General features: G+C 57.9%; 1 protein-coding gene across 1 annotated transcript; it reads right to left on the reverse strand.

Annotated features, from left to right (window-relative positions):
- Positions 1–63: 63 nt before the first annotated feature.
- DGKZ (diacylglycerol kinase zeta) lies at positions 64–17,364 on the reverse strand. Its single transcript, XM_058305445.2, is given in 35 exon segments — positions 64–777; positions 1,046–1,145; positions 1,384–1,417; positions 1,508–1,628; positions 2,102–2,145; positions 2,395–2,426; positions 3,607–3,746; positions 4,178–4,218; positions 4,371–4,440; positions 4,614–4,693; positions 4,791–4,891; positions 5,120–5,319; positions 5,743–5,854; positions 5,941–6,014; positions 6,112–6,174; positions 6,331–6,386; positions 6,576–6,654; positions 7,249–7,389; positions 7,486–7,599; positions 7,698–7,758; positions 7,864–7,895; positions 7,897–7,947; positions 8,215–8,310; positions 8,632–8,678; positions 8,681–8,702; positions 8,797–8,814; positions 8,816–8,903; positions 9,014–9,072; positions 9,075–9,092; positions 9,963–10,031; positions 10,325–10,381; positions 12,960–13,037; positions 13,302–13,397; positions 13,725–13,833; positions 14,158–17,364. Coding segments are annotated over 35 exon segments (3,396 nt in total). The 5' UTR covers positions 14,934–17,364; the 3' UTR covers positions 64–660.
- Between the last annotated feature and the right edge of the window lie 5,631 nt (positions 17,365–22,995).

A 22,995-nucleotide genomic window follows, 5' to 3' on the forward strand; every position in this document is an offset into this window, starting at 1 on the left:
GAGCATAACCCAAGCAGATCCGCTGATCCTTGAAGATCTCCCCAAAAAAAGAAATGCAGAAAGGAAAAACTCATCCACTTTACTGAGTCACACCCAGCTGTAAACATGTCACTGCCAGCCCCGCCCTCCCACCCCCCAGGCCACACAGTCCTGGATGGAACGACCCGGTACAAGGGAGCGTCACTGGGGTAGGTGCCAAGCAGGGCAGTGGACAGGCAAATGCAGCGGGCCTGGTGTTTTCTGAGGGAGCCCTGGGCGGGGCTGGGTCAGGGCCAGAGAAGGGTCTGAGCTCCGGGAGCCTCAGGGCAGGGCCCCAAAGGGCAGGGGTCTTCGGGAGCTTCTTCCTGAAGCCTCCTCAGCAATTCAGCCTCCCAGTCCCTCGGCCTCCCCTCTGGCCTCCAAGCGCGAGAAGACGTCTGCTGTCCTGGCTCGCCCCGCCCAGTTTCTTGTTCCTCTGTCAGCTTCCTCGATAGGCTGGGTCCTCGGGGAGGGTGGGGGCGGGTGAAACCCCCTAGCTTCTCAAGAGTCCAGCCCTCGGTGTGGGCGGCTCCCCCTGGGGCCTGCCCCCCCTCCCCGGTGGCCATCCGACTGGAATGTGGCACTGAGGTGGCCAGGAAGGAGCTGTCCTCCGGCAGGTCCTGTCCCTCCTGGGCCTCCCATCTACACAGCCGTCTCCTGGTCCTCCCGCTGGATCATCTGGTAGTGCTGCCGATTCTCTAGGTAGGCGGCCAGCTCCGTGTCCTGGGCTTTCTCAGCCCGCTGCCGGGGAGTGTCACCCTGTGTGAGGCAGAGGCTGCCATCAGCTCGGGGTTGCCCTGCCCCGACCCTGGCTTAGAGGAGAAGGGCAGAGCATTTCTCTCCTGGCGGAACCGGGGAAAGCCTTGCTGGCCCCGCCAGCCCCTCCTCTGCCGGCTCAGGTTTCCAGGGTCTGGACAGTGTTGGCTGAAGGACAGCGTCAAAGTCCCAGAGGTGGCCTTCCCCCCACAGCTCCCATCTCTGGAGGGCCCCACTTGGGAGAGGGCTGCCTTTGCCTGCAGGGGCTCACCTGCGGGTCTGTCTTCATGAGCGAGGCGCCGGCCTCCACGATGTAGTGGCAGATGGTGCGCTGGCCCAGGGCCGCCGCCTGGTGCAGACAGGTCTCCCCGCTGGGGGAGCATGGGCTGGCTGTGGACCCCATCCAGTCCTCTGGGCCCTCCCGTCCATCTCCCGAGGGCCATCAGAAAGGGCAGGAAGCTTGGGGCCTTGGGGCAAGTGGGGGGAGGGGCAGAGGTTGACAGACATGGCCAAGAAGGGTTTGCGGGCTGTCATCAGCCCAAATGGAGGGGCTAGATGGAGACAAGGGGGCTTCCAGAGTAACCAGGGTCCTCCACTGCCCACACTCACTTTTCCTCCACAGCATCAAGGATCTCTGAGGGGGCTGGAGGGGAAGGGAAGGGAGGTCAGTGGCCTGGCAGCCTCCTCTCCTCTGGCCTCGGCCCTGAACCCAGGCCCTGGAGGCGAGGCTCACCGTGGTCCAGCAGGTAGCGGACCACCTCCTTGCTGCCGGTGCCGACGGCGTGGTGCAGGAGCGTGCGGCCCTGCTCGTCCCGGTGCAAGAGGTCACCCCCGGCTCGGTGCAGCTCCTGGAGCTGAGGGCAGGAGGTAGAGCAGGGCTGGGGTTCCTCAGGGACACCCCTCCTTCCAGCCATGGAAATACCCTCCTGCCAAGTCCCCCAGGGGCCCCCAGGCACACTGACACTAGCGCCCTCACATGTACCACTCCCTAGGCCTCTGCGGGCTCTTCTGGAGTGTCAGGGGAGAGCCAGTGGGCTTCTTTTGCCCCAGCTGCCCATGGACCCCCCAGGACAATGACAACCAAGCCCTGAGCCTGGGAGCTTCACTGGACTCACTCTTTCTCTGATTTTTTTAGGAGGTACTGGGGATTGAACCCTGGACCTTGTACATGGGAAGCAGGCTCAACCACTGAGCTAACCCACTCCCTCACTCTAAGTAGCAGGGACAGGAACAAGGAGGAAGGGACTAGCCCTGGGGTCCTACCCAGCGCCCTCTCAGCATCTAAGGCGGCTGCTGAGGAGCACGGAGCCCTGGGGTTATAGCCTACCTTACAGAAGTCATTTCTCTTGGCAGCCTCAATCAGCTCTTCACCTGCACGGAACACCTGCCCGTTACACTGGGGCTGGAGGGCCCGTGCTTGTGTGTGAACACAACGATGCACTATTGGGCAGTGAGGGGCGCCTCCCGGGCTCCTGCACATGTGGCCATGTGGCACCCGACAGTCATGTTTACGTAAGGCCGTGTATGGCCCTGTCCGGACCCACCCCACCCCATCCCACCCTGCCAAGCCTCACTCCATGTCCAGGGAGAAAGGAAGGGGCCTGGAGGGAAAGGCCTCACCTTTAGGGGGTGCGGCATCCCCCGGCAGTAACCTACAAACAGAGCAGGAGGAGATGTGACACAGCCCGTGCCCCACTCGTCGCCCTCCCAGCCCCCAGCTGGGCGCCTTCGTTCTTTCAAGTTTATTGAGTGCCTACTGCATATGGAGAACTCATCTTGGCACTGGGGATTCAGCAGCCAACAAGGCAGACTGGAGACCCTGCTCTCATGGAGCTCACATTCTAGCGCCGGGAGACAAACATGTGAGCAAATGCTTGGAGACAGCAGTAAGGGCTCTGAAGGATACAGAGCAGGCCATGTGGCCGAGTAACTGGAGGGAGGGGGTGGCTTTGGCTGGGGGGCTCAGGAAAGACCACCCTGAAGAGGCACAGTCAAGCTGAGGTTTGATTGAGGGGGACTAGCTCTGTGAAGAAGAGGGGAGTGGTTTAGGCAGTGGGAATAGCACAAATGGAATCCAGAGTGGGCAAACTTGACATCTCAACAGAAGTGAGAGAGGTGAGGGGGGCTGGACTGGGGTGATGGGAGGAGAGGGCCTTGGGGAGGTCAGGGGCAGCCAGGCAGGGGCTGAGGACTGACCTGGAGGCTGCTGAGAGAAGGTTCTAAGCTGGGGAGTGGCCTGGTCTGGTTTGCACTATGTGTTTTTTTTTATGGAGGTACCAGGGATCAAACCCGGGACCTCGTACATGCAAAGCATGTGCTCAACCACTGAGCTACACATGCACTGATGGTTTGCATTTTCAGTGAGACTCAGGCTACTCTATGGAGAATGGACACAGGGAGCATGATGGCTAGAGGCGAGAACCGTGGTGGCTGGGACGGGCGATGACTGTGGAGGTGGCGGGGGAGGAGCTCAAATGTTGGGGGAGGAGAAGCTGGCAGGATTAGCTGAAGAAAGAAAATACAGGGGTGAGAGGAGAGAGAAGTCGGGGATGGAGGCCAGGTCTCTGAGCAACAGGGGGGATGGTGATCCCATTTCCCTGGGGGGAAGGAAAACCAGAATTGTGGGGGCAGAGTGCTCATGAGCTGGACTGGGGCCAGGTTTGGTTTGATGCCACTCAGTCAGCCAATGGAGCCGGTGGGTGGGCAGCCAGCCTGCTGAATGTGTCTGGCGCTCAGGGAAAAGCTGGCCTGGAGATGGGAATTCAGGAGTCATTGGCACATAGTGGGGATTGAAAGGCAGGGGGATGGCAGAGATGGGGCAGCAGGACTCACCGGGGTGTGGGGGAGCAGGGTGAGGTGGGGAGAGGGGAAGTGGGGGTGGGGAGATCAGGCCGGGCCGATGCCCCCAGCAGCTCAGGGTCCAGGATATAAATGTCGTCCTGTGCGATCTCCGTCACATAGTTGAGGTGTTCCTGTGGGGGGGGGGGCTGCGTCAGGGCTGAGCTCAGGGCCGCCTGGGGCACCCGAGGACGTCGTGTAAGTGCCAGCAAGGCCAGCAGACCGAGACAAGCCTGCCCATCCCTCCTCACCTTCACTCCTGTCCTCTCATTCCTGTCCCAAGCTCTGTGCACTGGGCCCACCAGCCGACCAGCCTCTCCCACCACTAAGCCTGTCCCCGGGGGACCTGGCTCTGACCAGAAGTGTCTTTTCTCCCCTGTGTCCCTGGGCTCCAGGCCCTCCCACCCTGTCAGCCCTGGGTTCATGGGTTACTCTTCCACTTGGCACACTCCAGGTCGGAGGGCAGGGCCAGGCCCCACTGTGGACAGAGACAGTGTGACTGCACGCTGTGGGGAAGAGGAGAGAGGTCAGCTGTCGCCTGTCCCTGCAGGCTGCGGGGGCTCACCTGGGCCCGGTCGATCCTGTAGAAGCGGCTGGCAGTGGTTGCTGGGGGGAACAAGCACTCGAGTTGGCTGAGGATGAGGGAGGCCCTGGTCCGGGCTCAGGCCTTTGGCTGCCCCACCCCCAGCTCCCCAGGGGGAGAGGAGGGAGGACGTGGCCAGAGACTGCCAGAAGCTGCCCTTCAGGGCAGGACTCACCATCTAGGAAGCACCACTTGGGGGACAGTTTCTGGCATGTTGGGGACTTGGCTCCAGCACCATCAGGCTCCTGGCAAGGAGAGGTAGGCCAAGTGGGGATGGAGCTGGGGCTGGGAGACAAGGGAGCTTGGAGCAGGTGGGAACGGGCACAGAGGAGGCGCGCAGAGAGACAGAGGCCAGGCTGGCAGGTCCCCCGCCTTCTCCCCAGGACCTTGTGGAGCCCCCACTTCCCATACCCCTTACCTGCTGGAGCCTCTCAATGTGGGCACGGCAGAGCTCTAGGTCGCTGTCCCCTGGGACCACCACAGTGCCCAGGGGCACGGCTGCAGGACAGAGCAGGCGTCAGCAGCTGGCTGTCCCTTCTGCCCTGCCCTTGGGGTGCATGACTGCTAGCCCTGCCTTCCCTGCCCGCCCACTCACAAGCCTCCTTGAGCTGCTCCTTGTCGTAATGCAGGGCCTCATAGTCGTGCATGCTGACTCTGCTCACCTGGATCCGCAGCTGCTCGGGCACCGGCTGCTGGCTGTGGGGCGGGGACCACAAGAGGGGACTCAGCACAGAGTCCTGCCTCTAGGAGCCAATCCAGGCCAGGCACTGAGCTGAGCCCTGCCAGGCAAGTCCTGCTGCCTGCTGCCCTCCCTGCTGCTTAGGGCAGGGCAACTGCTGGCCCCTTCAACAGATGAGGAAATCAGGGCTCAGAGAGGGGCAGTGCCTGGCCCCAGGGCTGTGCACGTGGTGGCTGGGGACGTACTCGCTGTGCAGGGGGGCAGCACTCCGCCGCTTGGCCTTCTGCACCATGGTGGCCTGGTTGCGCAGGGTGATGCGGATGCGGGAGGCTGAGAGCTTGCAGGGCTCGCCGTCCACCTGCACAGGGATGGCCTTGGACGTGGTGAGCACCACCTCACGGCACTGTGTCAGCCGCTCGCCGTGCCCACCTACCTGCAGCGCGGCCTGTGAGCAGAGGAAGTTCTGGTGAGATGGGGCCCCAAGCTCTGTGCCTTCCTGGGAGGCTGAGGCCTCCCAGACACAGAGGGGAGGGAAGGGTGAGCCCCCAGGCAGAAGGGGGAGGGGAGGGGAAGATGAGACCCCAGGCAGAGAGAGGAGGGGAGGGTGAGCCCCAAACAGAGGCAACGAGGCTGTTCCCCAGTCAGAGATGAAAGGATGGTGTCCCCTCAACCAGGAGAGGGGAAGGTGAGACCTGAACAGAAAGGAGAGATGCGAGTGAGTCCCAGTGACAATGGGGGTGACTCCTGTCAGACGAAGGAGAAGCTGGAGAATGGAGGGGAACCCCCAGCCCAGCCAGGCCAGGGAGTATGGGTGACTTCCTTCCACCTTCAGGCCGTGCTCCAGGCAGGCCCAGGCTTGCCCACTCACCAGGGATGTCATGGTGAAGCCGATGACCTCGAGGTAGCCATCATCGTGCCGCTGGGGCTCAAAGTCGTGGTGCTCCCCGGGGTGGCCCCAGGGCATGGTGCCTGCACAGTACCTGGAGGGGAGGGCAGCAGGACAGGCTCAGAGGGCAGCCTCTGCTGGACGGAAGACGGGGCCGCCCCAGAGCCCTCCCCTGCTCACCTGGGGATGTTCAGGAAAACGATGCACTGGGGTTTCAGGTCCTGAATCTTGGGGGTCAGGTCCGTGCCATCACACTGGAGGCAAGCATGGGGGAGGAGGTGGGAGGCAGGCTTGCAGAACTGCCCCCCATGCTGGGCCCACCACCCTGCCTGCCAGCTCTGCCCAGCTCACCACCACTCGGATGTGCTTGGCCAAGTCCTTGGAGCTGCCCATCAGGAAGTCAGAGAAGGCTGTCTGTGGGAGACTGGGGGTGTCACTATCTGGTGGCAGTGATTTTCCCTCACATACCCACCCAGCAGGGGTCCTGTGGGCTGGCAGACTCAAATGGGCAGGTGGGGGCAGTAGACTAGGTGGGCACAGCAGGTGGGTGTCAGAAGGCCCCAGACTCACCCCGGCATAGAACATCTTGTTCCGAAAGCGGCTGTTGAACTTCTCCGGGTTGGCCTCTGGGAGGAAACAAGTCAGGGATGGTCAGATACGCTGAGCCTGCTGGGGCTTCCCAGGTCAGGGTGGCGGTGGGGGTGCGGCTGGGCATGTTGCCTTTTCCTGGTTGGGGTGGGGTCTGACCCTCCAGGGCCGTTCCTGTGCCCCCCCCCCCCGGCATCCCAAACACTTCTCAGCAAGATGCTGCCAACCTCGAGACTCGTGAAACTCCAGGGTGACGTGGGCATCAAAGCCCAGACTGAAGTAGTTGTTGAAGACATCCAGGGGCAGCTGGAATGAGATCAAAGGGCCAAAATGAGGGTGGGCCTCACAGATTCCTCCCGGCCCCTGGGGGCCTCTGCGCAGCCCATCAGCCTTTCCCACACCGTTAAAACCCACACCACCGGAAAGCGCTTGCCTAGCTCGCCTGCCCGCCCACATCAGGCTCTGCTCCCCTCCGCCCTCTCGGTTTCCTGAGGCCACCCTACAGGACCGCTGCCCCCTTCCTTTGGTCGTGCCCTCCTACCCACTTTATTTTCCTCCTCAACATTCATCCCCCTATATGTCCTATACTGTGAGAGCCCCACGACAGCAGGGACTTGTTTTGTTCACTGCTTAGAACAGGGCCTGGCAAGTGTAGGTACTCACTAAATATTTGCTGAGTGCTGAATAGAAAACAATAACTAAAAACTATCTTGTGAGTACCATTATTCCTGTCTTAAACAGATGAAGGGTCCAAAGCTAAGAGAAATGAAGAGACTTGCCCAGGGTCCCAGACTAGGGAAGTGGGGCCCAGGCCAGGTCTCGAGGGAAACCCCGGCCTGAGGCGTGGAGAGACCCTGGGCCCGGCCCAAGCCCCAAGCCCCCTCTCTGGCCCCGGCTGACCCGGTCGGTGGCGCCCTCGTCCCGCTCCTCAGGCCCCGCCTCAGGGTTGGGCTCGGCTCGGAGGTCCCAGCGGTCAAGCTGCACCACGTTTCCCTCCTCGACGTGGGACAGGATCTTTGATACCGGCTCATCTGTGTAGCCCTGGTGGGAGGAAGCAGAGCCTGAGCCCCTCCTGTGGCTAGAGATGCCCCCGTCAGCCCACCCCCCAGCTTCCCCACGGCACCTGTGGACTCTTACCCCGCCCCAGTTGAGGGTACGGGCCAAGTCGTTGCCAGTACCCAGAGGTAGGATGGCCACAGGGGGTGGTGGTTTTAAGCGCAGCTGGTCCAGGGTGGAGAGAATCCAGCCCACCTGGAGAAGGGCAGAGCAGCAGAGGTGCAGTTCAGGCCCAGCAGGGGTCCAGGCCTAGCCCTGCGGGCCCATGAGAACTCGGCTCCTTGAGAACTCACCGTGCCGTCACCCCCACACGCCAGGATCCGCAGGTTGTGGACTCTGCGGTACATCTCCAGCCTGGAGTCGGGGGAGGACAGGAATGGGTTCAAGGGTGTGTGCTGCAGCTTGGGAGCCAGGCAAGGCCCCATCCACCACCCCCACAGAACACTGGCAAGTACTCACGCCTCCTTGGGACCCCCCTGGCTCAGGTCAAAGGACTTGTCGGGGATTGAGATACCAGAGGAAGGACTGGATGATCTTAGCGCCCTGGAAGGGATCGAGAACCCAGAGGGGTTGGGGGTGGAAGAGGCAGGTGGGGTGGGGGCAGACAGGGCTGGGGACATGAGGTGGGAGAAGCACAGGGGAGAAGAATGTGGCTAAAGAAGCAGGCCCAGTGAGGGGTGATGGGTGGACACAAATAGGACTATTTCAGGATCCCTGGGAAGAGGGAGTGGGACAGCAGCTTGAAATGGAACCTGGGAAGATCCCAATCCCCACCCCAAAGCTCTCAATGGAGAGGGTGGTTCTGCATACCTGGTTGCCCCCACTCTTGGGGTTCACAAACACCAGCAGGGGCTTCATGAGGGGGGACGGGGTGGGCCTGATGATGAAGGGTCTCCAACGGCCCTCCTTGGAGACAAGAAAGCCCATCAGGCTCTTTCCTGTCCTGGAGGGACCCCCACCCCCCACCCTCAGCAGTCCCCCTGCTGAACTCTACCTGCTCTGCCCACCCTCAGACACAATCCCTGGATTCAACCTTATGGGAGCCTGGCCCTAGAGGGGCAGGTCAGATCTAACCTCCTGCCACCCGTCAGTGCGCCCAAACCGGCCACCTGAAGGCTGGGCTGGCAGCACTGGCTCCAGGGGCCTCTGTCTCCCCAAAATCAGACCCCCTCCTCCCATCTCTCCCACTGTTCCCCCTCCAACTGCCTTCTCAGCCCCAGATCTAACCTCAGGCCCTTTCTTGCTGGATTTCCTCTTGAAGGATGCTCTCTTTTCTTTTTGCTTGCCTTGAGGGTATTCTGCAAGGGGAGCGGGGGTGTTGATGACAAGGCGGGGAGGCCGGGTGTCTGGCAGAGCCCACGGGGGAGGTCCGAGGGCGCAGGCGGGACTTGCCTGGGGCCGCCGGGCACGGAAGGATCCAGGTGGGCGGGATGACCACGGCCGCGTGGACTCCCAGCGAGCACGGCTCTTCGATCTGCTGCAGCATGAAGCAGGACACCCTTGCTGTGGTACTAGAGGAAAGGGACAGCAAGACTGAGCCAGGCCCGACCGGGGACCCCTGGGGCCCCAAGCCCGCCCAGGGGTGGCCATGCCGGGGGAGGGGCACCACTCACTGCTTGCTTTGCACCAGGAACAGCTGATGGCCACAATCTCCTTGCTGTGGAAGGGCGAAACTTCTGCTGAAAGCCCTAAGGGCGGGCAGGACGGTGGGCACAGGGGCCAGGCCCGGCGCAGCAGACCCAGCCCCTATGCAGGCACCAGCCTCTCTCCACCAAGGAAGTGGAGCAGATTTTTAAAAATGAGGAAAAAAACTATAAAATAAGTTCCTAGAAGTGCTTATAAGCAGGGATGCTTAACCAGGGGACCCAGGACTTTCTGAAATGAACTGCAAAGCAGGTGTGTGTGCGTGTGCACGCGCATGCCCACACATGTGTGTGCTGCTGGAGAGGATCCACTGGCTAACTCCTGCCCTCCCGCAGATTTCTCCTCCGTGCTGATCCCAGACTGACCAGGCCCCACCTAGGTGCACTAAAAGTACTTCGCTGCATCTTTATAGCCTCGGTCACATCCACTCCCTTGTCCCATTCACAAATGCTTACTGAGACCGACTCAATAGACACCGTGCTGGGCACTGGGAATAAACAGAGAAGAGGACAAGGCCCTACACCTTCAGAGCTTATACTTCTGAGAGACAATAAGCAAAAAAAAAAGTGGAAAAAATGCCTGGGGATGTGCTGAGAGAAACAGTCTGCAGGGTCTGTCCTCCAGCCACACTGTCCCTGAGGGCAGAGACCCACTGCACAGCTCGGCACAAACAGGGGCTCCAAAAAGTCTGCTGAATCCACAGGTGAGAAGTCCATGTGCTTCTCAAAGGGCTCACCTGTGGCTTCAAGGCAATCCAGACACACTGGATTCAGAAGGAAATGTGCCTCCCTGCTCTCCAGCTTAGCGCAGAAGCCGGGGTGTTTGGGGACTGACTGGGCAGGCTGCCCTGTCCACACAGCTGAGGCTCAAGGCCACAGCGCACAGGTGGGTGGGCAGCTGGCAAGGCCTCTCACCTTCCCACAGTGCCGACACTTGCCATCCTGGCGCCGCCGGTGCACCCAGTGGTGTCGCACAAAGGTTGGCTGGTGGAGGAAGAGAGAACTGTCACAGGGGTGAGGGGAGGGGTGGGTGGGGGCACAGGCCCCAAGCACAACCCACGTCCCCCAACTATTCAGTGGTGAGCTCTCAGCAGTCAGGCAGGGCCAGCCGGGCCTTCACTTTCGGGAGACCTCAGAGCCTCAGCCCTGCACCTCCCCAGGCCCCAGAGCAGCCCTGGAAGGAACTGGGCTCCCTGGTGGCTCTCTGGAGGCTCTGCAGGGAGGTCTCCTCAGCGACCTGGGGGCGTCCTTGCCCTGACCCCACCCTAGGCATTTACCTCACGGATGTTCCTGGAGCCTGATTCGCGGAAGGACGGCTTGCAGCGGAAATTGATCTGTGAAACATTGCAACAACCAGGCAAATGTTAGAACCCCTTCAGGGTCAGCCAGATGGCCACCTCCTCCAGGGGAGCTGGGAGCCCTCAGAACGTGAGACCCCTCGGCTGCAAAGTCCTGCTGCATCCCTGCTCCTCTCCATTAGCCAGAGGACTCGTTCCTTCTCCCTCTCACAGCTTTCTGCCCCAGTCTCCAGGGCTGGGGCACAGTAGTAGCTTGGCGTCCATCTCCCAGTCTACATGAGACCATGGCTTACTCCTCCTTGCTCTCCAGCACTCCTGCCCCAGGCACATGCAGGTCACTCTGTACTTGCCTGCTGGCTTGTTCTGACTGGCTCTGGAGACGCTGAACCCTGGTTTGAATTTCACTTTAGGGACTGCTTGCTGATGGGTCTACAATGCCCTGCTTCTGCCTGAGGAGGGCTACAGGGAAGAATTGGTTCTACAATTCAGGAGCTTGTGCCTCTCTCTCGTGGGCAAGGGCTCCTAGTTTTACAGACTCGTTGGAAGCTGGTCTGGTTTCTAGAGGCTAGGAAGGTGCTACAGGCCCCATCCATGGCAGCCCCTCCCACCCCCTGCCATGATCACAGAGGCTACCTGCCCACCAGTGTTCCCTCTACCTCCTTCTAGAAGCACAGTGCCCAGACGCGCCCCCGCTGCGGATACATTGTTGACAATGGTGCTTGGGGAAAGGTCTCTACAGAGGTAGGGTATAGGGGACAGTGCACAGGCTTTTGAGGCTACAGAGGACTGCCCAGCCACTGCTGAGCCACAAAGCTTCAGCAAGTCAATGGCCTCTTCTAAGCATTAATTTGAACACTGATAAAATGCTACAATGCCCATCATTCATTAATTCATCCCTTCAAGAAATATTCATGACCCCCATTCTGTGCAAGGCTCTGTTCCAGGCCTGGGGATAGAGCACTGGACAGACAACAATCCCAGGCCTCCTGAGCCGACGTTCTAGAGTGTAGAGGGCCAGGGGAAAAGTGTATGAAGCACCCACACAGACAGGCAATGAGTTAGTGCTACTATTCCTACTAGAACGAGCCCCTTTCTGGATTCCACAAAGACCCTAATGCAGCTGACCCCTCAGAGGAGGACCCCCACGCTGAATCCCTAGGCCTGTCCCTCCCCCTGGCTGCTTCCCCTGCAGTAGAAGTGCAGGATGAAAATCAACAGCAGCAGACAATGGATTCTTAGATATGATACCCAAAGCACAAGCAACAACAACAAAAGAACAGATAAACTGGCCTCATCAAAAACTAAAAACTTCTGTGCTTCAAAAGGCACCATTCTAGAAAGTGAAAAGGCAACCCTCAGAGTGGGAAAAACTTTTTTGCAAATTACATGCAAAGAACTATTAGACCTCAATAATAAAGACAAATAACCCAATTAAATAACGGGCAAAGGATCTGAAAAGACATTTGTCCAAAGAGAGATACAAATAGCCAATAACCACATGAAAAAATATTCAACATCACTAGTCATCAGGGAAATGCAAATCAAAACCACAATGAGATTCTACTTCACAACCACTAGAATGGCTATAATAAAAAGGGCAGACAACAAGTGTTTGTGATATGGAGAAACTGAAATCCTTGTACGTTGCTGGGAGGGAATCTAAAATGGTGCAACTGCCATGGAAAACAGCCTGACAGCTCCTCTAATGGTTAAACACAGAGTTATCATGTTTAATCCAGCAATCCCACTCATAACTATAAACCCAGAGAAATGAAGACATATTCTACACAAAAATTTGTACATGAATGTTCACAAGCATTATTTCATAATAGCCCCAAACTGGAAATAACCCAAAGGTCCATCAACTGATACATGGATAAATAAAATGTGGTCAGGTCATACAATGGAATACTATCTGGCAGTAAAAAGAAACGAAATACCATGCTACAGCATGATGAACATTGCAAATGTGCTAAGTGATAGAAGCCAGGCACGAAAGACCACATATTCCATTTATGTGACATGTCCAGGAGTGACAAATTCATAGAGGTGGGAAGTAAGAATAGTGGTTGTCTAGGCCTGGGGGGTTTGGGGAGTGACAACTAAGGTGAACGTGTTTCTTTTTGGAATAATGAAAATGCTCTAAAATCAATTGTGGAGGTGGATGCATAACTCTGTGAATATACTAAGAGTTGTTCAACTGTATCCTGTAAACGGGTGAACTGTAAGGTATGTAAAACCATAACTCAATAAAGATGTTAAAGTAAAAGTAAAAAAAGAAAATCAACAGCAACAAACATTTACAGAACACCTCTTCTGTGCCATCATGCTAAGACGTTAAGATGGCATCATTTACATAACCATATAAAGTAAGAATTATTTTTTTCCACGTAATAGGTGAGTCAACTGAGGCACAGAAAGATGAAATAACTTGCCCAAGGATTCAAACGCAGGTATTTTAGCCCCAGCGTCTTGGTGGCTCTTCCCCCCGATACACGCTAGGGCACTCTGGCTGGTGACGTTTGTGTGACATGTGTACAGGTGTGTAGCTTAGTACCTGAGAGGGCGTCCACACCAAAGGGAAGGCCAGGGAAGGGCTGGGCAGCACACTCACCTTCTCCAGCTGGTCGATGCAGGGGGTGTGAACCACGATCTTGCAGGCTGCACACTTTCTCCGGGACACTGATTTCTGCTACAGGAAAGAAAAAGAGGGCCCCTGAGGCACCTGGAAGGCTCCATTTCAGACACTGCTCCAGGTGTGCAGTGGGAATCTGCAGTCTTGGCTGCTGGTAAAAGGACAGAGCCCCCCGTTCCCATCAGGCAGCCCAGGGCGAGGGCACACAGGTGAGACTTGTTTGCACCTTCACCTGGAAGCTGCCTGGCCAGCAGGGGTCTGCAGACGTCCAGACCCTGCTCCACCACTAGGGGGGCAGCATGCCACACAGAGCTCACTCACCAGCATCTTCGCTACACAGTACTGCTCCCCAACATAGCAGAAGTCCCCCGACACGTTGGTCTCGAACCAGATGTGCTCCCCATATGTCGCTGATTCCTAGACCATGGGATGTGCACGCTCAGCGTATGAGGGCCACCTGGCCCACCACTCGGCCCCCACCCTGCCCTGTCAGCCCTCTCTCTCCCAAGACAAACCTGCTCCCACCACCAGAATCTACTGTGCTTGCTCTGTTTTCCCCAGTCTTTGGGGCTTGGCTCAATGCAGCCACCCCTGCGCTTGCCTGACCGTACAGGCCCACGGGCTCCTCTTCCAGCTGCCCACAGCACCTCCTCCCAGTCCTACTCTTCTTGTCCAGATCCTAGCAGGGGCTGCCCCCCAGGGGTGTCCAGGACCCATCGTCACTCCCGGCACCCAGCCACTCACGCTCCAGTCCACAGTACTCCGGATCTGCCGCTCTGACTCGCTGCACGGGGCCCCAAGAGCGGGTGGAGGGGGCGCCAGGTGCTGCAGGCCCGACTTGGTGATGGCTTTCCTACAGAGAGGAGGCGGCAGCTGAGCATTTGCTGACTGTTTCCTCCCCCGCCACCTGGATGTCTGCCCTTACCGTGCTCTCAGGCACTCAACCCAAGGCCAAGACATGAGAGCGACAGGGAGGCTAGAGCACCCAAGACTCCCAGAGGATCCCTGCAGGAGACTCAGCCCTCCCCACGGCCCTTCTGGGGTGCACTGGCTCCGGTGCACCGTCCAGACCTACTTCTGGCAGGCCCTTCCCGCCAGGCAAAGCCTGGGGGCCTTGTTGTACACGAGGCCCCCTGGAGGCCACACCCCCTCGCCTTGCTGACTGCACTATACCTACACAAGCAAGGCGCTCCAGGCCTGGGGTCCCGCCGACTTGCGCCGTAGGGCTACCTGGCGCCTGCGGGACAGTGGGCGAATGCGGGAAGGCGTCATGGGGCCACCTGAGGCTCTTCGTCCCCCAGGGCCAGGGTTCTGGCCTGAGGGCCGTCGCTGGCTGAGGCGCTGGTAGTAGCCGTGCAGGCCCCAGAAGGCATGGTCGTACACCACGTCAGCAGGGAGCAGGTGTGAGGAGGCTCGGCGCCGGCGGAGGCAACGGGGCATGGGCAGCAGCGGCCAGGCACCCAGGTGTGGGGCAGGCCCTGGTCTCTCGACGCCTGGCCGGGTGGCGCTCAATGCCCCAGCAGCCACGTCCTCCTCCTGGACCACCCTCTCCTCCTCCTCACTCATGCCCACAAGCCCGGCCAGCAGTAGGGGCGTGCCCAGCTCCCGGGCCCCAACAGTGGTGGGCTGGGAAGTGGGCACCTCATTCACGACGAAGCGGGGGTTGCGGGCGGGGGGTACAGTGCTGGAGCGCCGACGGCTAACACCCTGGGACCCCACCCCGCAGCCCGGCAGGCAGCCCAGGAGGTGTGCGCTGGAGCGGCGCCGCTGGGCCAGTGAGGAGGAGGCCTGACCAGCAGGGGAGCGGCGCCGGGCCTTGCCTGTGGGCAGCCCTACGCCACTGAGTCGCCGCTGCCCCTCTCCAGGGCCTGGCACCTTCCGCTGGAAGTGTCTCCTAAAGAAGGTCTCCATGGCAGGGGCAGGCAGGTGGCTGTAGGCAGAGACCAGGAGCATCAGGAGTGGGGCCAGGCCTCAGCTCAACCTGCACCCAGAAGTCCACTAAGAGCCTCTGCCCTGAGCAGAGAAGGGACACTTGGGAGGGAGGACGGTGGCCTCTGGCCTCCATAATCGGGGTGTGGGAGGGTTCTGGGGAATTCTTGGGGAAGCCTTCACTTAGAGCTGTGGGCATCTCCCCAGAGTAATGGGTAGAACTGGCATCCCCTGTCCAGCACCACAATCCACAAAGCCCTGGGGTAAAGGACCTCAACTCCCTTGTCCGAAGTTGATGGAAAAGAAAAGGCAAGCAGAGTCTGGAGGTCCAGGTTTCAGCTGAGAGGCTGCTTGGACAGCCTGCCGGGCTTTGGGCAAGGCTTTCCCTCTCACAGGCTTTTGTTTTGCCACCTCGCCCTGGGACACGGCGTTAACCAAGCCACAAAAATAAAACTAGGCCCTCTGAGAAGGAACGCAGCCCTGAGAAGACCCCCAGACTCTCTCAGGCCCCAGTCTTGGGGTCAGGGTGAGAGAGGCATCTAGAAACAGAGGAGGTCTAGCATCTGACCTAGAGATCAAGGGCCCTGGGGACATAAGGCCCTCTGATAACTGGGAAGCGGCTGGGGGAAGGGGCAGCTCCACAGGGAGAGAAGCCACCCTAGCTTTCACCCCGTGTTGGGAAGCAACAGCCTTCTGGATTCTGGGTGGGCGCGAGCCTGCGTCTGAGGGGCCAGCAGACTTCAGTGGCACTAGACTGCTCTGCTCACCTTCCTGACGTTACAGGCAGGTCGAGTGCTGGATGGTGTCTGAAGACCCTGCCGGTTCTGCCGTGAAGGGAGTCTGTGAACTGCGCTTGGTCCTAGGGCCCCTGAGCTGGCCAGGGCGCAACCCCCTTGGGGACATGCATGCTCCCTCCCTTGCCCTGTTCTGGAGAACATGTGCTCCATTTCCTTCGCTAGCTCACCTGCTCCCTGCCCCTTCCTTCTTCACAGGCCACAGGGACCCAGGTCCTGTGCCCTTACTTTTTTCCCTAACAGTTGGAGGTGGGCAGGAAGCCTGGTATGGTTCGGGGTGATGGCACCTCCAGGGACGCCCTGTGTGCCCCTGGAAGCCACAAGGAGGTCCAAGCCACAGCCATGGGACAGTGCTCCCTGGAGCTGCCGGGAGAAACACCTCTGACTGCTGAGGGCTTGACGGCAGTGAGGGCGCCCTGGACAAGTGGTGGGCAGGATGGGAGATTAGGGTCGAGCCAATGGGCCTGAGGAGTTGGGCTTGGCCTGCACATCTAGTGCCTACTCCTCCCACTATCCCACTGTCTTTGATTCTCCACTGAGCCCTGGACAGTGGCAGGGGGCCTGAGGGAGGGCAGCCGGGGCCGGCCACGGTGTGTGAGTGCCTGTGCTGAGTGAGGAGTGGAGGCAGCCATGCTTGAGTAAGTTGGAGTAGGCCTGGCTCCTGGTCCCTGCCTTCAGAGGCCCCTGCCGCTGCAGATGACAGCGAGAAGGGCAGCGAAGTCTTCTCACTACCCCACTCAAGCCGGCTCCACTGGGGTGGGCAGAGGGGTGGGGGGAGCCCTAGGGGCCTAGGGGTGGGACAGCCGGTGTGGACAGAGCGCCAGGCTGCCTCCTAAGGCCAACATCATCATGGCTAACATTCCCTGAGCACTCACTCTGTCAGGCACCATGCTGGGGCCTTTGCAAATTCTTCTACCATTTTATATATCCCAACAATCTTAAGGAATAGCTACTGTATTAGGCAGCACTCCTGATGAGGAGGCCGAGGCACAGGGAGGTAACTTGCCTAAAGTCCACTGCTATCCGTGCTATAGTCAAAGTTAAACTCGAGTCAACCTGACCACACAGCCTGCTCCTTACACTCCAGAGGTAAGGCACAACGTAAGATAGCTTTCTTCGGGAAGCAGCTGTGGCCCGATCACTGGGCTCCCGTCTACCACACAGGAAGCCCCGGGTTCACTTCCCAAGGCCTCCTTGTGGAGGCAAGCTGGCCTGCACCCACGGAAAGCTGGCACAGCAAGATGACACAACAAAGACAGACAAGCAGACACAGAAGAACGTGCAACACAGGGACAGAAAGCAGACAGCAAGCAAGTTGTGGGCGGGGTGATAAATAAAAAATAAATCTTAAAAAAACAAAACAAAACATAGCTTTCATCTTGGACCATGAGGCGGGGGCTAAGTTGGGACCGGGTAGGAAAGGGAGCTGTAATAGGAAAAACTATCATCCCATTTACTTAACACCTACTGTGTGACAGGCCGTGGGGCAATAAGTACTTTCATTTATCATCTCCTTTTACTTGATTACCCTATGAGGTAAGGAGAACCAACAGCTTAATTATAGAGCTGGGGAGACCCAGGCTCAAAGAGGTGCAGCAACGTGCCCAAGCCAGGCCGTGGCAGGGCCGGGACCGGCCAGCTGGCCTGTTGCACACGCCTCTGGGCCGGCCTGGCCGGGGCAGTTTAGAGTATGCCCTGCATCCCGCCTGCCCACCACTGCCAGAAGACTGGCTTGCCAGCACCCCCAGGGTGTCACTTTCCCCGCCCATCTGGTCAGGCTGCCCTGTGACAGCTGCCCAGCCCGAAGGAGATTAGTCACCGGGACGTACCGCCTGATGCTGGTGTCATCCAGAAAACAAAAGGCCACAGTCAGCGAGGGGGAGGGGCTGAGGCGCTCCACGGCAGCAGAGAGAGCCGGGCCCTGCCCGCTGCCCCACACCCACATCAGCGAGAAGAGCCAGGAGGAAAAGGCCACCTGCCCACACCCCCTCACAACGGGGGAGCAGCTCACAGGTGCTTCCAACGCTCTACCTTGCACACTGCCAGGGTAGCCCCAAGTCCACATCGGTCCAGAGGCCACCTAAACTGCCCTTCTAATGGCACAGTCACACCCAGCAGAAAACAAGGCAGGCAAGGCCAAGCTCATGCGGTGGGACCATGTGCAAAGATGTCCCCTCCAGGCCTCAGTTTCTTTGTTTACCTGGTGGCTGTTAGACAGGCTGATGGGACATTCTCTGACAAGTTCTCCTGCCAGAGCCCAGCACCCCTGCACTCCCAGCGCTCCCTCCCCCCAAAGCCCCATGTTTCCTGTCCCTCTGGTCATCATAGAAACCCCTGTCCTCTGGTCAGTAACTGCCTGGCTCCTGACTTCCTATCTCTGCGGAAATTTCTCCTGGGCCTGGCCACCCAGCCCAGCTTTCCCCATCCTGGGCCTGGAGCCTTTCCCTATAGCACAGCTCTGAGCAGCAGCTTCTTTCCACCTCATGCTCTCTGTCACCTCCAACACACCTCAGAGTACACGTAAAGGTCACCAGAGGAGGCCCACAGGCTTCCGACACCAAGAGCATATAGCACAGTGAAATGGCTGTCCCTCGGCCTCGCGGTCAGCGGCGGGCGGGGGGGGGCAGATGGGAAAGGACTCATGTGGCCCCATCAGCCTCCAGCTGGGGAGGACAAGGCCTGTAGGGTAGACAAGCGTGGCAGGCAGGCCATGCACGCTTGATGAGCAGCAGCCCATGTGGCCATGGGCAGCCGAGCCAAGGCAGTTGCCAGGGGAGTGAGCGGCCTGAGTGCTCCAGCTTCCCCGACTACCAGCTAGAGGACAGGGACGGAGGCTCCCGGCCCAGACCATCTTCACAACCCCTGCTAGTTTCAAGGGGAAAGGCCCTGGGCTCTGGAATCCTGCACCTGCCATTTACCCCCACGTTATTGTGTACCCATCAGCTAACCTTTTCAGATCTTGGTTTTCTCTTCCAAAAAGCAGGGATCATCCCAGGTAGTTCAGAGGGCTGGCCTAAGGGAGGTTTAGGTGAGATGATGGATGTAAAGCACCTGATAATATGTGGCAGAAAGCAGGGCCAGAGCAGCGCCCATCACCCACAACAGGGTCTGTGGATCGTGCCACCTCCTGGGTGGGGGTGGGAACCCAAGAAAGGGAAACAGAGTACGCAGGGTGGCCACCACCCACCACATGAGGAACAGTGCCTGGCAGCTGTACCATCTGGATGTCTGTTCATGCTGCAAAGAATGCCCTCTGCTCCTGGTAGGAGGCCGGGCCCCTCAGGCTCCTAAAGGGGCTCGCATAGGACATCCCGTGGGATGGGGCCAGAGCGCCCTCCACCTGTGGGCAGGGACCCGCCCCCTCTGCTCAGTAAGGGCTGGGAATGGTACACGGCGACCCCACTTCCAGTGGCACCAGGGCCTGGGGCTGCCTCCCCAGGGGGCTGCTGGCCAGAAGCCACCTTTGGCTGCTTTGCTCCCACACACCCAGGGTCAGGAACAGGGACAGCTGAAGGGCAGGGTCCCGACTTCCCCAAGGCTTCTACTCACTGTGCCAAACAAAACAAGTCACAAATGGGCAGCAGGGACAGGTGGGCCAGGGCTGGATGGTCAGGCTGGGCGAAGGGCGAAGGAGGCGGCCAGGTCAGTTCATGTTTACCTTGACAGGGTCTGCGCCCTGGCTCAGGAGCAGGAGTTGAGCCCCTCTACCCTTTCCCTTTTCCAGCAGTGTCAGAAGCCTAGCACAGCAGCCCCCTCACCTGTGGGGCATAGTCCACCTCAATCCACCCCAGGCCCACCCAGAAAGCTCCGGGAGGGAGGGAGCAGAAGAGAAGGAAGGGTTGGAGGAAGCCCCCTTTTGACCTGGTCTGGAAGGCAGAGCAGCAGGCGGGAGGTGGGCAAGCGGGTGGGGGCCTGGGACCCCGTGGACAGGCGAGCCCCGGCTCTGGCTCCAGCTCCAGGCTGCCGGCCTCTGGCTGAGCAAGTCCTAGTTTGGAGAGCAAGCAGCGGTGGCCGCTCTCTGCCCCCTCCCCCCCGCCACCCTCCTCCCCTCAGCCTGAGACAGCCGTTATGAAAATAACCCGTTTGGTAACCGACTGCACTTCCTCTCCCAGCGGCGGCTCCAGGCCCTGCAGCGAGCAGGCGGCTGGTGGGCGGGCGAGCAGGCACACTTGGGGCGAACGCACGAGCCTTGCCTCCTGGCTCCTCTTCCCAAAGTCCCCAGAGCCAGGCTGAGCGCCAGCCCGAGACCCTCCCCTCCATCTGGGCACGTGTTACAGCGCAGCCCAGGCCCCAGCCCCAGCGAGGTCTGCGGAGGGAGAACTGGGGGTTGGGTGGGGATCCCAATGCCAGGGCTTTTAAGGAGGGGATCCAGCCACCTCATGCCCTCTCACACCCACTGGTCGGCGTTCTGGGGTCCAGGGCAAGTGTCTGAGGCAGCTAAGGACACTGGTTCCAGACAAAACCGCAAAAATAAATACCCGTGGAGTGTTTCATGACTTACCAAACACTTTTCCCCACACACTATCAGCCAGCAGGCTTGTACTTCCCCTGTGCAGGCGCGATCACTGTGCCTGCTGAGCAGACGGGCACCCGAGGCTCGCCAGGCTGGGACTGCCCGTGGCTCATCAGACTCCGAAGATCCCGGGTTGCCTGGCCCTGCCAAGGGGGCCTTTCAGAGCTGCCCTGGCTCGCCGCAAGCTACAGAACGCACAACACACGCGGACCCGCCCGGCATGCCACCCCTGGCTCACGTTCTTGCCACGGTTCCCAAGGGTGCACAGTGACAATTCTCTGGCTTCCAGACCTCAAGAACCATCTATGCTCTTAAAAAGTATACTGACGATCCCTAAGAGGCTTTGTTTAGGTGGGTTATAGCTATCAATATTGACCCTATTAGAAATTAAAGCTGAAAAATGTTTAAAGTATTCATTCATTTAAAAACAGTAATAAGCCTGTTACATGTTAACATAAAAAACATACTTTTATGGCGTAGCTGTATTTTTCAAAACAAAAAGTTAGTGAGAAGAGTGGCATTGTCTTACATTTTTGCAAATCTCTTTAAGGTCTGGCTTAATAAAAGACAGCTGGATTCTCATATCTGCTTCTGCATTCAATCTGTTGCAATATGTTGTTTTGATTCAACTATATGAAGAAGATTCTGTCTCACACTGACATGTAGTTAGAAAAGGGAGGAATATTTTAATAGCCTTTTCAGAATAATTATAGATATTTTTCTTCACTACTATACCAAAATATGACAAGTGGTAGTTTCTTAAAGGTTAGTTGCAATGTGGAATCGAAAACAACATCAATGAACTTTTCAACAGTCTACCTTGCACTTTGAATTCTGTAACATCAAGCAGTGGTCACTGGAAAATATTGGTTTACTGAGTGAGGCAGATCTTCTAAATGTTGCCACATTTCTTTATATAATACAGTATCAGAAAATCGCATTTGCCAGCATTACTACAGACCTAAACAGAAAAGTTTTTAAGTACTGGGATGCTGTCAGGCTCTGGATGGTGGACACAGGTTTCCAAAATTCAAATTTCCCTTCAAAAGCCCAAATTTTCTCATTGGCAATGAACACTGCTGCTGTTTTGCAAGCAACGAGCACTGAAAATGTCTGTCACACATCCAAGTCTAAATAGTTTGTCTATCAAGTGTTAGAGTAAAAAAAGTGTTACTTAAACAAGAAAACGGCTAATACAGCTTGCAACTCAAACAACAGCATAAGAGCTTTTCCTCAAAGCAACTATTACAGTTCAGTTTGTACTGTACGTGCTTGTGTATAGTTCACATTTTTCACACAATGTTAAGAAAGACATTCCAGGGTCAAGACTTTATCAACTCAATTGTTTTTACTGTGTTTTCTTTCTACTGCAAGTGTGTGGCATTAAGGAAGCAACGAATGACTACTTGTACATGTTGGGCCCACTGCCTTAATTTGTGCTACGGTTCCAGCAGTTAGATGCACCATCACTACTGTACCATCAGTACAAATGTTAGAAAAGTGAAAAGGGCAAATAATACCTTAGTATTGGCGGTGGACTTGCCCCAGTGGTTAGGGTGTCTGCCTACCACATGGGAAGTCCGCAGTTCAAACCCCAGGCCAACTGTGCATGGGCCAACTCCACACGGGTCAAGGAGGCACAGTGTTGATGTGCGCAAGGAGTGCCCTGCCACGCAGGGGTGTCCCTCACGTAGGGGAGCCCCATGCACAAGGAGTGCACCTCGTAAGGAGAGCCGCCCAGCACGAAAGAAAGTGCAGCCTGCCCAGGAATGGCACCGCACACACGGAGAGCTGACACAACAAGATGACGCAACACAAAAAGAAACACAGATTCCCATGCTATTGACAACAACAGAAGCGGACAAAGAAGACCCAGCAAATAGATACAGAACAGACAACCAGGGTGGGGGGGGAGGGGAGAGAAATAAATAAATAAATAAATCTTAAAAAAACAAACCTTAGTATTATTATGAAAATGGTTTAGACTTCACCAAAACCCTGAAAGAGTTTTAGGGTACCCCCAGGACCAGTCTTTGGGAATTACTGGTTCAGAGTGAATTTCAAACACTTCAGCCTGGCAAATATAGCTTCTGCCATGTGGCACTGACTCAGCCGACTGAGCCTCGACACAAACCCTGGGTTCTAACCGAGCCAACCTAATCTCTGTCCCCCAATCTGGCTGGGCCTGAGCTCTCTGCTGTGCCCTGCATACGGCAGCGCTTCTGCCCAGCAGGCTGGCCTCCTTCTCCATCTCATATCCAAATCCCACCTGCTCACAGCTGCCCTAGCCAAGAATACATCACTCCCACTAATAATGCCACATCACCCATCTGGCTCCCTGGCTCCTCTGCCACTGGACCCCTAGAAGTCCTGATTCTTCCAAATCCATATACCTCCACCCTCCTCCAGACCACAAGCTCCTGGGGGACAAGCAGCCAGGTCTAGATTATCTGGGCATGCCCAGCACAATGCCTAGCACTGAGTCCACTGTTTACTGCTGATTAGCTCAGAGGGAAGAAACAGGCAATTTCAGGGTTGGGGGCGGGGGTGGGCGGCAGAGCCTTAAGGGAAGAGAAGGGCTTCCGCTACCTCAGATATCACACCCAAGGGCTGTCCACAAGGTCCAGGCTGGCCCAGGCTAGTTCTCTGTTGGACATAAGGGGATGGCAACAGCCTCTGGTTTGCAGCTACCTTCCTTCCTCTCTTCTCCAGAGGACTCCAAGCGTGACAGCTGGAGGTCCCCTACTGAGCTGGGTGCCACTGTCCACTCCATGCTCTC

This window comes from Dasypus novemcinctus, chromosome 10 (genome assembly GCF_030445035.2).
Source record: "Dasypus novemcinctus isolate mDasNov1 chromosome 10, mDasNov1.1.hap2, whole genome shotgun sequence".
Taxonomy (NCBI): Eukaryota; Metazoa; Chordata; class Mammalia; order Cingulata; family Dasypodidae; genus Dasypus; species Dasypus novemcinctus.